This window comes from Rhinolophus hipposideros, assembly GCF_964194185.1.
Source record: "Rhinolophus hipposideros genome assembly, chromosome: 4".
Lineage (NCBI taxonomy): Eukaryota > Metazoa > Chordata > Mammalia > Chiroptera > Rhinolophidae > Rhinolophus > Rhinolophus hipposideros.
In genome coordinates, this window is record NC_138050.1 from 78982365 (window position 1) to 78995133 (window position 12769).

Sequence of the window (12769 nt, forward strand, 5' to 3'; positions counted from 1 at the left end):
ATTATTGTTCAGCTTCAGCTACAGGTGTACAGTGCTGTGATCAGGCATCTACATCATCCCTGAGGTGGTCTCCCTAACGAGACAAGTGCCCATCTGACACCCTACAAAGTCTTTACAACATTATTGATTACATTCCCCAAACTGTCTTTCGTATTCCCGTGGCAATCTTGTGGTTACCGATTGGGCTTTCTAATCCCCTCACCTTCCCCCTTATCCCCACCCCCCATCTAGCAACCCTCAGTTTTTCCTCTGTGTGTCTGAGACTGTTTCTGATTAGTTCATTCATTTATTCTTTTCTTTAGATCCACATATAAGTGAGATCATATGGTATTTGTCTTTCTGTCTGACTTATTTCACTTAGCATGTTCTCTAGGTCCATCCATATTGTTGCAAATGGTAAGATTTCATTCTTCTTTACGGCTGCGTAATACTCCATTGTATGTGGTACATTTATCTAGTAAAGTTGATGGCTGTTTTGCTCGCAGCATCTAAGATGGCCCCAATGCTCCTTGTCTCCTGGCATTAACATCCTCGTGTAATACCCCACCTTTGAATGAGGGTAAGACCTCATTGCTTCCGATCAATAGAATACGGCAAAAGTGATGGGAAATCACTTCTAACATTAGGTTATACAGGACTGTGATTTCCATCGCACTGGCACTCGCTCTCGGTCTTCTCATTTGCTCGTTCGTTCTGAGGAAGCAAGTCACTATGGTGTAAATGCCCAAGGAAAGGTCCATGTGGCAAGAAACTGAGGACCGCTTCTGGTCAGTGGCACACAAGGGAAGGAATCCTGCCAACAATCATGTGAGTGAGCTTTGAAACAGATTCTTCCCCGGCTGAGTCGCAAGATGAGTGCTGCCTTGTGAAGGACTCTGAGCCAGAGGAACCGGCTAGGCAGTAGCGAGATTCCAGACTCACAGAAACTGAGATAATATTGCTTAAAGCCACTAAATTGTGTGGGAAATTATTATGCAGCAATACAAATGTAACACAAATGTAAACCAGACCTGGTTGTCCGTGTGAACACAGCACCACAGCTCCTTTCCAGGTTTGAGAACTGGGCGTCTCGGGATCTCTTTTCTGCATGAGTCCCACTTTGTTACCAGTACAAAGAACTGACATAAGATTGAGGGCACCGGTGTCTCAGGCCTCAGGCCTCTTTTATCTGTCTAAACTCACTTTGGTGATCTCGGCCAGAATCACGGCTTTCAAACCTACTCCACCACAGCCTTCCCCATCTCGGTTGGAGGAACTCCATTCTTCCAGTTGCCAGCCCAAAACTCTTGGCATTATTCTTTTGATTCTGGACACAGTATATCCAATCCATACAGAAATCCTGATGGTCCTGCTTTTAGAATATCATCTTGATGTTGGCCATTTTAAATAGTTTAATCTGCATTTGCCATTTTATAGTTTCTTCTCACCAAGTCCAGGGTGATACTTTTAAAAATAAGTCAAATCATGAACTCTGCTGCTGAAAACCATGAACAGTTCCCATTCCTGAGTAAAACCAGTCCTCATTGGGGACCACAATGCCCTCCATGATCTTGCCCCATCACCTTTCCGACCTCATCTCTTCTGTTTTCCTCCATGTTCCGCCCGCTTGCAGCCACACTGGCTTCTTTGCTCTTCCTCACACACACACCAGGCATTCTTTGCCCCTAAGCTTTTGCATAGGTTGTTCCCTGCTTTTCCTTTCTCAAAGGAGGTTCGGCAAATCACCCAGAGGTGTGATTAGTAGGGTTGAGAGGGTGGGATAGGGACTGAGAACCTGAATTTCTAATAAATTCCCAAAAGATGCTGATACTGCTGATGTAGGGAACACACTTTGAGAACCATACCCTAGGGCATCCGTTGTATGCAGTACAGTGGTACCTCGGTTTTTTAACGTCTCCATTGACAAACATTTGGGTTTATGAACGCCGTAAATTTTATGGATCTATGGTATCATTAGATAGTAAAATTCATGCTAAATTTGCAGTTTTTTGGGTTGATTGTAAAGGTCTGAAACGGATTAATCCATTCTGCATTACTTTCTATGAGGAAATTGTGCCTCGATTTTCAAACTTTTCAGAACTCAAACGGTCTTCTGGAACAGATTACGTTCGAAAACCGAGGTACCACTGTATATAAAATTCTCTCCTATGCATCTAGAATAATTCTTATATACCACCCTAGGGAGAATTCGCTAACAGCATTTTGTGTTCTGTAGAACTCCAGGTGAGAAGGTGAAATAGCTTCAGGACTCTCTTCATCTTGAAATCTTTGCTCAAGTGTCAACTCCTTAACAAGATCTACGCAGATTACCTACTTATCAGTGTGATCTCTCCCCATCTCAATTTTCTCAACTCCCCTTACTTTAATTTCCTTTTTCCCTTTTCTCCCATAGCACTTAGGACCTAACATACTGTGATTTACTTGTTTATGGTTTACTGTCTCTATCCCCAAAATTAGACTGTAAAATCTAAGATGCAGGGATCTTTTTTTATTACAGGGGGTTAACAGACGCCTTTGAATATAAGTGAAACATTTGAATTGAAAATGAATCCTTTAACTTCCTCAGCAGAATATAAACTCTTTTTAAAAACGTACTAAACTGTATGTGTTCATAGGCTGAGCACAGTTGTGGGAAAGAGAGACTTGAAATCAGGTAAACCTGGACTCGGAAGTCAGCTTCACTATTTACTAGCTAAGTGTGTACACAGGTTAATGCCACATCTCTTGGACTCAGTATCTTTATTTTTAAAAGTGTTAACAGCAGATAATTGTTAGAATTAGAATGTCTAGCCCAGTGTTGTCACTAAAGAAGTGCTTCAGAAATATACTTCCTTTCCTCTAGCTCATATTTCATTTAAAGTACAAGCTGCTTTAAAGCCAATCTTTTGTAGTTCTAGATAGAATTATATATAAAGGTACTTTTAAAAAATAAAAAAAACCTAACATTAAAACTTTTGCATAACCTTTCCATACTAGTACCTTCAGGTGAAAAGTTTTCCAGCATATATGAAATATAATATGGAATAATAATATTTTGCTATTTTACTGATACTGAGAAAGCATTTCAACTTCAACTCCCATAAAATATTAAATGTCCTGACAGTGTTCATCCATAAATGTGTTTCTGGGCAACAGACTACTTGAGTTCTAGTAGCCTTCTAAATGGAACTAAAACTAAACCTTACAAGTATTTTAGAGAAAGAAACAATTTTTACCAACATGGATAGTCTACCTGCTTTAGCTATAAATGCCCTATACAAGAACGTAACCAACAACACCCACTTTCACGACTATAGGGAAACATGTATATGGGTTCCGTACGGTTTATGCTGCACATTCATGCATGACCTGGTATTGCCGAAATAGTCTTTATTTCTGAACATTCCAAAACAGCAGTGTACACTGTAACAAATATTAAGTTATATACCATAAGAAAGCATTCATTAGTGCAAATGGGTTTTGTAAAAGGTCTATCAAAAGGATTTATTTGCTTTAAAATGCATTCATTTCCAGAAGCATTGTTAATAAAACATTACAGTTTCATCCTCTGTAACAAAGTACTGAAAATCAATTGTGGTACAGTAGCAAACATTGCAGGTATTGAGTGCAATGAGCTTATGATGCCATTATAAATATGAAACCCATGGAGGAAAATAAATTAATGATGAAAAAGACACCATTTAACTTGCTGTCTGGCTATCTCCTTGTAATGCTTCAGATTACATTGTGCTCATTCAACATAAAATTATGTCTCTCAAATTTTATGGTGGATTTTTGCTGATATATCCCTAGAGCTAAAAAAATAGTACCTTACCACAAAAATATTTTTATGGCACAAAATTTAAGTTGTTCCATAGTGGTTCACAGAGGTGTAAAAAGAAATAGGCACAAAAAATAAAATTCCTGTAAACTATAAAAAAAGGTAAATTTCAATGCATATGTTATAGAACATAGTTGTAAATACATAAGTATTAAAATACAGAACATGTAACGCGAAGATGTTTAAAACACATGAGTAAATTGAACAAGTTACTTTAAAAAAAAACTCATGGCAAAGAAAGCATTATTGATACATCTCAATTCTCTCAAAAAGTGTTCAGGTACATAGCAGTTCTACAAAAACTTCCTAGATCTAAGTGTCACAATACTGCAAGCGTGGATTTGGGAGTGCTGCAGTATCTCAGGCAAACACTTAAGTGCAATAGTTAGTCTCTGGTGACTGGTCCATGGAAAACAATGCAGTAAGTAGGTTAAAGAATCTCCCGACATCCACTGCTACCCAGCCAGCTAGGTAACGCAACCCTCATTTCCACTTCTTTCCCATTCTTCAAGGTACATCAAATTGCGTCAGTAGCAACCATCTCTCCAGTTTCCGTCTCTCAGAGTGCTGAGTGAAGACAGTGGCTTTGGAGGCTGAAGGAAACTGTAAAGGTAAGAAAACAGGAAACTGTTAATAACCCCCTGAGTCACATCCCTTTCTTCCACTTGCTCGCCCACCTACGCTCCTCCACTCCGGTACTGACAACCTCTGGGCCCTTTTCTGAGTGTTCCTTCTGCTTCCCACTTCTGGAGATTCACAACACGCTCCTCCGCGGGAAACCCACTGTCAGCTCTGGGCCATGCATTTGTACGCGCACAAGTGGGTTTGTGACATGAGTGAAAGATGCTTAGTATCCTTAAATGTATGAAGGATATTTTTAAATCAGTAAGAAAAAGATAAACTCATCAGTAGAAAAAAAGTCTAAAAATAAGTGTTGCTTCACTGAATACAAATAGCAAATTAATACAAAGAAATTTTAATACAACTAATCAAAGATTTGCCTATCAGATTGGCAAAGAATTTAAAAAGAGTAATTCCTAGTGATCCTCTCATATAATCTGGCAGTGACACTTTTTCAGGAGGTACGTTTAGAGACATATATCCAAGGATAAATAGATGGTCCTATTTACCTATATATGTCCCATTCAGCCATAAACAACACAGCACTGCATTTACTAGGGGAGGGTAAGCCAGAATTTACTGACCATGCACCAAAATTATTTCTATCTGAGTGGTAGGATTATAGGTCAGCCATTATTTTCTGTTTTTCAATAGTTTCTGATCTGAGCACCTAATCAGAAAATAAAACGAAAAACTATACAGTGGTACCTTGGTTTTCGAATGTCTCTGTTGACAAACATTTCGGTTTATGAACTCTGTAAATTTTATGGATCTGTGGTATCATTAGATAGTAAAATGTATGCTAAATTTGCAGTTTTAGGGGTTGATTTTAAAGATCTGGAACAGATCAATCCATTTTGCATTACTTTCTATGGGGAAACCATGCCTCGGTTTTTTAACATTTCAAAACTTGAACGGTTTTCTGGAATGGATTACATTCGAAAACCGAGGTACCACTGTACATACCGTGTTTCCTCGAAAATAAGACCTAGCTGGACAGTCATCTCTAATGAGTCTTTTGGAGCAAAAATTAATCTAAGACCCAGTCTTAGATTGGATTATATATGTAAAATAAGACCGGGTCTTAGATTAATTTTTGCTCCAAAAGATGCATTAGAGCTGATTGTCCAGCTAGGTCTTATTTTCGGGGAAACACGGTGCCAATGCATAAGGAAAGAAAAATTGTTCCCACATCCCTTTCAAACCTTTACTATGGCTCCCCACCTTAATATCCTCATTTCTTGTAAGAGTTGTCTATATTTACCGCCTCCATGGTCTCATCTCCCAAGCTCTCGTCAACCTTTTATACAATTTTTAAACCATAAAATACTGCAGGATATCCAGATTCAAGAAAGGTACCTCATGACCATGAACTCATCTGACATGTGCCCTAAAAGTAATCTAGAATTTTTGGGAAAAGCTATCTAGACTATAGCAAACTTACCAACAGAAGCAAACAAATCCCATCTAAATATCACTAAGATGCTTTTAAACCTTGACTGGGAAGGGAAGGTGTGTGTGTGTGCATGCGCATATGTGCCTAGCACAGTTTTGCTCATTTTGATAAAATTATTGATTCAAAAAACATTTGCAATCCTACTGTGTTGGGCATAGCTTTTGGCATTAGGGACACATGGCAGTGAATCAAAGATCAACTACCTTCCCTTCCTTCCCCCGCCCTTTCAGGAAGCTTGAATTGAGAGTCAGACCATATATAAATTAATACGCAGAATGTACAGTCCAACAGATGGTGATGAATGCTATGGGGGGAAAATGGAGAAGGGGAAGGACGAGTTACAACTCTTGTAGGAGTTGCGATTGTGGACAGAGGTGTCATCTGAGCAAAGACCTGAAGGAGGGGAAGCAGGCCATGCAAATAACTTGGGGAAAGGAAAATGCAAGCGCTCTGGAGATGGAGCTTGCTTGGTAAATTAAAGCAAAAGCTAACGGCATCAGGAATCAAGTAACGAGGGAGGGAGGAAGATAATGACATCAGAGAGAAGGGGACCTGAGCACACGAAGACACCCCCATCCCTCACTTTCAGAGGAAGGCCAGAAAGGGCAGACTGAGACCAACGAAGACAAGATGGTGCTGGGAGCAGTTTCTAATTTCAAATTGCAAATGAAGCTATGCAGACCAAGAAACAAAGATTCTTACCTTCTAACAGGTTGTGCAATTTTGCTTCGAGGCAGGTTACTCCCATTTATTGCCAATGAAGGTCTCGGAAGTGCACTGCGGCCCATTATCCCAGAAGCTGCAGCTTTGTTTGGTGTGGGGATTCCAGTGTTGGAATATAACGGTAAGCCATTGGATAAAGGCATGTTACTGCTGCCTTGGACAGTTGGACTCACGTAGGCTGTAGCTTTGAGAGGCTGTCGGACGGACACTGGGAAATGTCCCACGCTGTGGATTCTGTGTTGAAGCTGTCCTGGTGATGGAACTAGAAGAGAAAATGACATGTGAGTAAGAGATCGTCTACCACTATCCAACTTAGGAAATGTGCATTATATTCAAAAAAGCTTATACTGTCTCCAAGTTATATAAATACAGAGGGTGCCAAAAAAATGTACACCAATTTTAAGGAAAACACTATTAAAATTATAATACTCAATATATACCAATAAAAAAAGATGAATACAAGTCACGTTTGACTTCTCCAATTACAAGAGGTGCTCAAAGTGGTTACCATCAGTGTCCAGACACTTCTGATTATGGTGAACTACTGCTTGAGCAATGGTGACCAAAGTGTTAACTACTCTTAAAATGTGTATACATTTAAAGCGTGTATATATTTTTTGGCACCCCTGCTATATACATAAAATGAAATACAAGTTCCAGAAAGGATTTAGTACTGAAAATTCTAATTCTTGACAAGTCTTCTATTCTGTCAATCGACAACATTTTTGAGTGCCTAACTGTATTATTATATTCTAAGAACAACCTCCTTTTCTTTAACAAATTTGAGTATTCACAGGACAGTTTCTTCCTTGCTTGCTTGGAAGACATTAGGATTTCTTGATGGTTGTTTTGGGGATTAGTCTATGGAAAATGAAACAAGGGACAATTTAGCTGTAATTACAGAAAGGAAGACAGAAGTGACATTGGTAGATACAAACAGCTTATTACAAATGTATTTCTTAGGTAAATGCCATAATGAAAGCTGTTTATCTCATAGGAAGGGATGATTAAATGAGTTAATCTACATGAAGCCTTACAATGGTGCCTGGAACGTACATAGTAACCACTCAACCTCCTATTACCTTGACAGCAAAATCCATAACATGAAGGACACAAATTTCAAAAAGATATTTGTAATTCAATTTTTCCCTTGGAGAAAAGGATTGAAAAATTTGAAAATTTCTGTATGTATGTAGCAATGCGACAACATGGATGAATCGCCAAACAGTTCACTGTTTCTTAATGTGAGATGGTACACACTGTTGGGCCAGTACACTGATGAAGTTTTTAAGGGTTCTTACCCAGAGAGCTCCCTTCATCTTATGGATTTTGCTGTCATTATCAAGGTAATGAGAAGCTGAGTGGTTACGACGTGCACACAGCTCTGTCTGTTTGCTAACTACTCCAGCCTTCGCTGCCTAGTACCTACCATTCAGTTAAACAGGAACACAGCCCGGTTTCTAAAACAGTTTAGCTGATTTTGAACTTACTTAAGCATAGAATATATAACAAATATCTTTTTGAAATAAAAATAGGAGAAAAAAACAGAAAATGTCTATAGTTTTATTTAATATCACTTGAAAATATTTCCTTAAAAACTAGTTTTGCTCAAGAATATAGTAGGTGAACTCTGTATCCAGGAGTGCTGATATACACGTACAGTAGTCAAAAACCTCAATGAAAAATAAGGGCTATGTAAGATTCTGCTCTAGTTCTGTTCCCATCAAGTTTCTGGGACAGAGATCTTGTATTGGTTGACAAATCATCTCTAAGTTCCTTTCCAACCAATTCTACAATTCCTTAATTTAGGTGCTTCTAACCATGAATATTTCAATACATTGGCTTATCACTTGTAACATATACCACACTCATGCAAGAAGTTAATAGGAAAAATTGATGGGGTGAGTAAGGGGCGGGATATGTGGGGATATATGGGAAATCGGTTTCTTGTTCAATTTTTCTGTAAACCTAAAATAGCTCAAAAAAGTCTATTTTTTTAAAAGTCAACATATGACTTTATCCCAATTTCTTATAAAACAAAAGTACATAAATGTTATGTCTAGAGTACAATGAAATTTCAAAGTGAACACACCCCTGTAACCACTATCCAGATCAAGGTAAAAAGCATTAGCAGCACCTGGAAGGCTCTCTCAGGCCCCTCCCAGTCACGCCCCCCACTAAGGTGACTACTGTTCCTTTCATCGCCAGATTTGATATTCCCATTTTGAACCTCATATAAATGGAATTATATATTAGTAGTATGTTCTCTTTTGTGTCTGCCTTCTTTCACTCAATATTATGTTTTTGAGATTCATCCATGTTGTTGCATTGCTACATACTATTCTACGGATGTCACACACTACTATTCTTATGAGGAAAAGCGGGGTTATTTCTAGTTTGGAGTCTTACAAACTTGCATGAATAAGTGTTGGTGTTCACTGCACTCATTATGTTGGGTATATTCCAAATTCTATTAACTATCAAGGTAAGTAACGTTAGCAAAACTGCTGAATACAGCATCAAAATACAAAAAGCGACTGTATTTCTAAATACCAGCAAACTAGTAGAAACTAAAATTTGAAAAAAATATTTTAAAAATCAAATACTTAGGAATAAATGTAACTGTGGATGTATAAAAGCTCTGCACAGAAAGCTACAAAACTCTGCTGAGAGACATGAAAGGTCTAAATAAATGAAGGCACATTCCATGCTAATGAATTACAAGACAATATAGTTAATGTACCAATTCTCCTGCAATTTATGTACAGAGTCAATGAAATCCCAATCAGTATCATTTGAAATGAAAAATTATAAGTCATTCAAGCAAACAGTCCTATTAACTCTGATATACAAATAGATAACCACACTTTTAAAAAAATAATAAGTACCGGTACTCAGAAAACTAAGACATTAAAGAAAGAAACTGAAGAAAATACAAATAAGTAGAAAACTATATAGAGTGCTCATGGAGAGGAAGAATTAACATCACTAAAATGTCCATACTACCCAAAGCAATCTACAGATGCAAGGCAATCCCTATCAAAATTCCAATGGCATTTTTCAAAGAACTAGAAGAAATAATCCTAAAATTTATATGGAACCAAAAGAAGACCCTGAATAGCCAAAATAATCCTGAGAAAGAAGAATAAAGTTGGAGATATCATGCTATACTACAAGGCTGGGGTAATCAGCAGCGTGGTACTGACACACAGATCAATGGAACAGAACAGAAAGCCCAGAAATAAACTGATGCCTGTATGGTCAATTAACTGATGACAAAGCAGGCAAGAATATATCATGGCATAAAGACAATAGCCAAGATAAGGAAGAAACCTAAGTGTCCACTGATAGACTAAAGGACAAGGAGGTGGTACTTATATGTGATGGAATAAGACTCAGCTATAAAATGAAATCTTGCCATCTGTGACAACATGGATGGACCAAGAGTGAAGTGAAATAAGTCAGAGAAAGACCATATGATTTCACTTATTTGTGGAATCTAAAAAACAAACAACCAAAACAAATCCATAGATACAGACAGCAAATTGATGGTTGCCAGATGGAAAGGGGATTAGGGTGGAAAAGGTGAAGAGATTAAGAAGTACAAATTGGCAGTTATAAAAATAGTCTCGGGGATGTAAAATATAGCACAAGGAATATAGTCAATAATATTGTAAGTAACTATGTATAGTGTCAGGTGGGTACTAGACTTATCAGGGTGGTCACTTCATAAGTTATATAAGTGTCTAATCACTATGTTGCATACCTGAAACTATTGTATGTCAATTGTAATTGACAAGTAAAAAAAAACTAACATAGAAACTAAGACATAATTAAGACATAATTCCAATTTTACATATGAGAAAATAAGAATCAGAAAGGATCCATAATTTCCCTGAGATTATGATTAAGATCTCAACTCACACGTTGAACAAATCAAGCGTTCTTTCTGTATTGTGCTGCCTTTCCAACTTTCTCTATCGTACCTTTGTTCTTTCCTAAAAGTAACATGATTCAGAACTAGAAATCTTCATTATATAATTTGAGAATGTGTAAAGAATATTTGCTTAGTTAGAATGTTTAAGAATAAAAGTGAGAGTAGAATCCTAAGATTTGAATCAAGTATATGATTGCCTTTCTATTACACATTAATACTCTTCTTGGTTTTTTCCCCTCTCATTATGATGCTTGGATTACAAACAATGATTTTTCTATTTTCTTCATTTCTTTTGCACTTATTAATTGGAATTATTTTGTAAAGAAAAATTTCCCCTATTCTCCATTTATTTATTCAATTAAATATGGACCCATGGTTATTTATTTTAATCTACGTATTATAATCATTTAATACAATTTATTCTGTGGCTCAAATTGTCCCAGACTTAGTTGGTCATTGGGAGCTCCTTCAAATTGTTTTGTATATCCTTTGGACATGTTCTCATTTCCTGAGCATTTGCATCAAAACTGGCCATTTGTTGCAGTGTACATTCTATTCCATTTGGATTACAGACATTTTTCTAGCATTCAAATATTATTAACCCACACAGACTTCACAGAAATTCCTAATTACCACATTTACTACTGTCAAAACCATATTTTCCTATTCTATGCTTAGACTATTGACTTTTATACTCAAGCACTCAAGCCTAGAACTGAATATTTATCTCAGATTTCATCACGATGTATTTGGCCTACTGTCCTACCCTCCTGACATAATATTAGTAGTCCTCTCAGTTTCCCACCATTAGCAAATTTCACAGATTGTCATCTATGTTTTTACACAAGTCATTAATTGAAACATTAATAGATTAAGCCCTAAGATAGAACCCTATAGCATTCATTTATTCATTCAGTCAAACGTTTACTAAGAACTCATTATGTGCCAGGCAGCATAGAGGTGCTTGGGACAGAGAATCAGATAAACTGTGTTCTGAGCCCAGAGGGAGCTAGTAATCTGGTGTGAAAAATAAACATCATGACAGCAAAGTACTCAGATGGAAGACTGAATAACAGACGTTAAGCACCAAAAATTAATCCGTTTTAGACATGTTTTGGGGGCACAAGGGGGAGTCTATTAGGGTCACCAAGGGAACCTTTTCAAAGTGAGTGGTATTTGGGCTGTATTATAAAGGCAAATAAGAGTAAACTGGTTGAGGAAGGGAAGAAAAGTATAGCATGTCAGAGTCAGAATATCACATTAGTTAAAAGCATAAACTCTGGGGTCATCAGAACTGTTTCCATCTCTGTTCCTTCACCTGCATGGCCTTAAACAAACTATTACTTAATCTGTTTAAAACAGTTTCCTCATCTGTGAAATAGGAACAACAACAACAGAAACTACCTCATAGGGTTGTTGAAACTAAATGAGAAATGGATATAAATGAGTTAGCACTGTTCCTCGTGTAGAGTAAATGTTGTCATTTTTTCTTTAGGAACTATGACATGAAGAAATGAAAGACTATCACGTGTTGGGGAAATACCATTTGAGCCCCAAATACCATTTGACCTGAGGGAGAAGGGCTACAAGCCACTCTGAGGCAGCCTTAGACATCATCTGGTGGTGACTCCAGGCCAGCACTCTGAACACACTTCAGGCCTCCCAATACGACGACTGTGACCTTGAGTCAGCCTCCCAGGGGCCAGTCTCAGACCTAACTCCAACCACCCATATAGACAGCATGAGCAGGAATGGCGGGGTTGGGGAGGGGTAGGCCTATAACCACCAATTCCCACACAAAGTAAAAACATGAACACTGGATTGAACGGTCATTGCACTGCTCATTGCTGGGTAAAATGTATAGAGAATGAGTGGCAGACCATGTGTAAGCTGAAAATGAGTAGATAAATAACTACTTTAGACACACTCAAATAACTTCTTTTTTTGAGGAAAAAAAGCTATAGACTGGTTAAAAACAACACCAAAGTAACAGGTAGACAGAATAAGTGCTTTCTTCAGAGTAAGGATATCAAGTAGATAGTCAGGAAGAGGCAGATCCACAACGAAAACAGATTATTTTGTATGATGAGTGGACAAATTACCATTTAGTGCTTCTACTGTTATCCTTAGATATAAAGGATTACATATAATTTACTAATTATTAATTGGTAGCATAGGCACTGGTAAAAATGATACTCAATTGTAATGGTGA

At 37.6% G+C, this 12769-nt stretch overlaps 1 protein-coding gene across 4 annotated transcripts in view; it reads right to left on the reverse strand.

The window, feature by feature from the left end:
* Positions 1 to 3323: 3323 nt before the first annotated feature.
* The window catches only part of SLAIN1 (SLAIN motif family member 1), a 58632-nt gene continuing 49186 nt past the window's right edge, over positions 3324 to 12769 (reverse strand). For 2 of the 4 annotated variants that reach the window (XM_081047198.1, XM_081047197.1), the window contains 2 exons: positions 6600 to 6882; positions 3324 to 4423 (listed from right to left, as the gene is read on the reverse strand). In XM_081047198.1, coding sequence (XP_080903324.1) covers positions 4348 to 4423; positions 6600 to 6882 — 359 coding nt within the window. In that variant the 3' untranslated portion in view covers positions 3324 to 4347. The remainder of the gene's footprint in view (positions 4424 to 6599; positions 6883 to 12769) is intronic. The other 2 variants (XM_081047199.1, XM_081047200.1) reach the window with 1 other exon arrangement.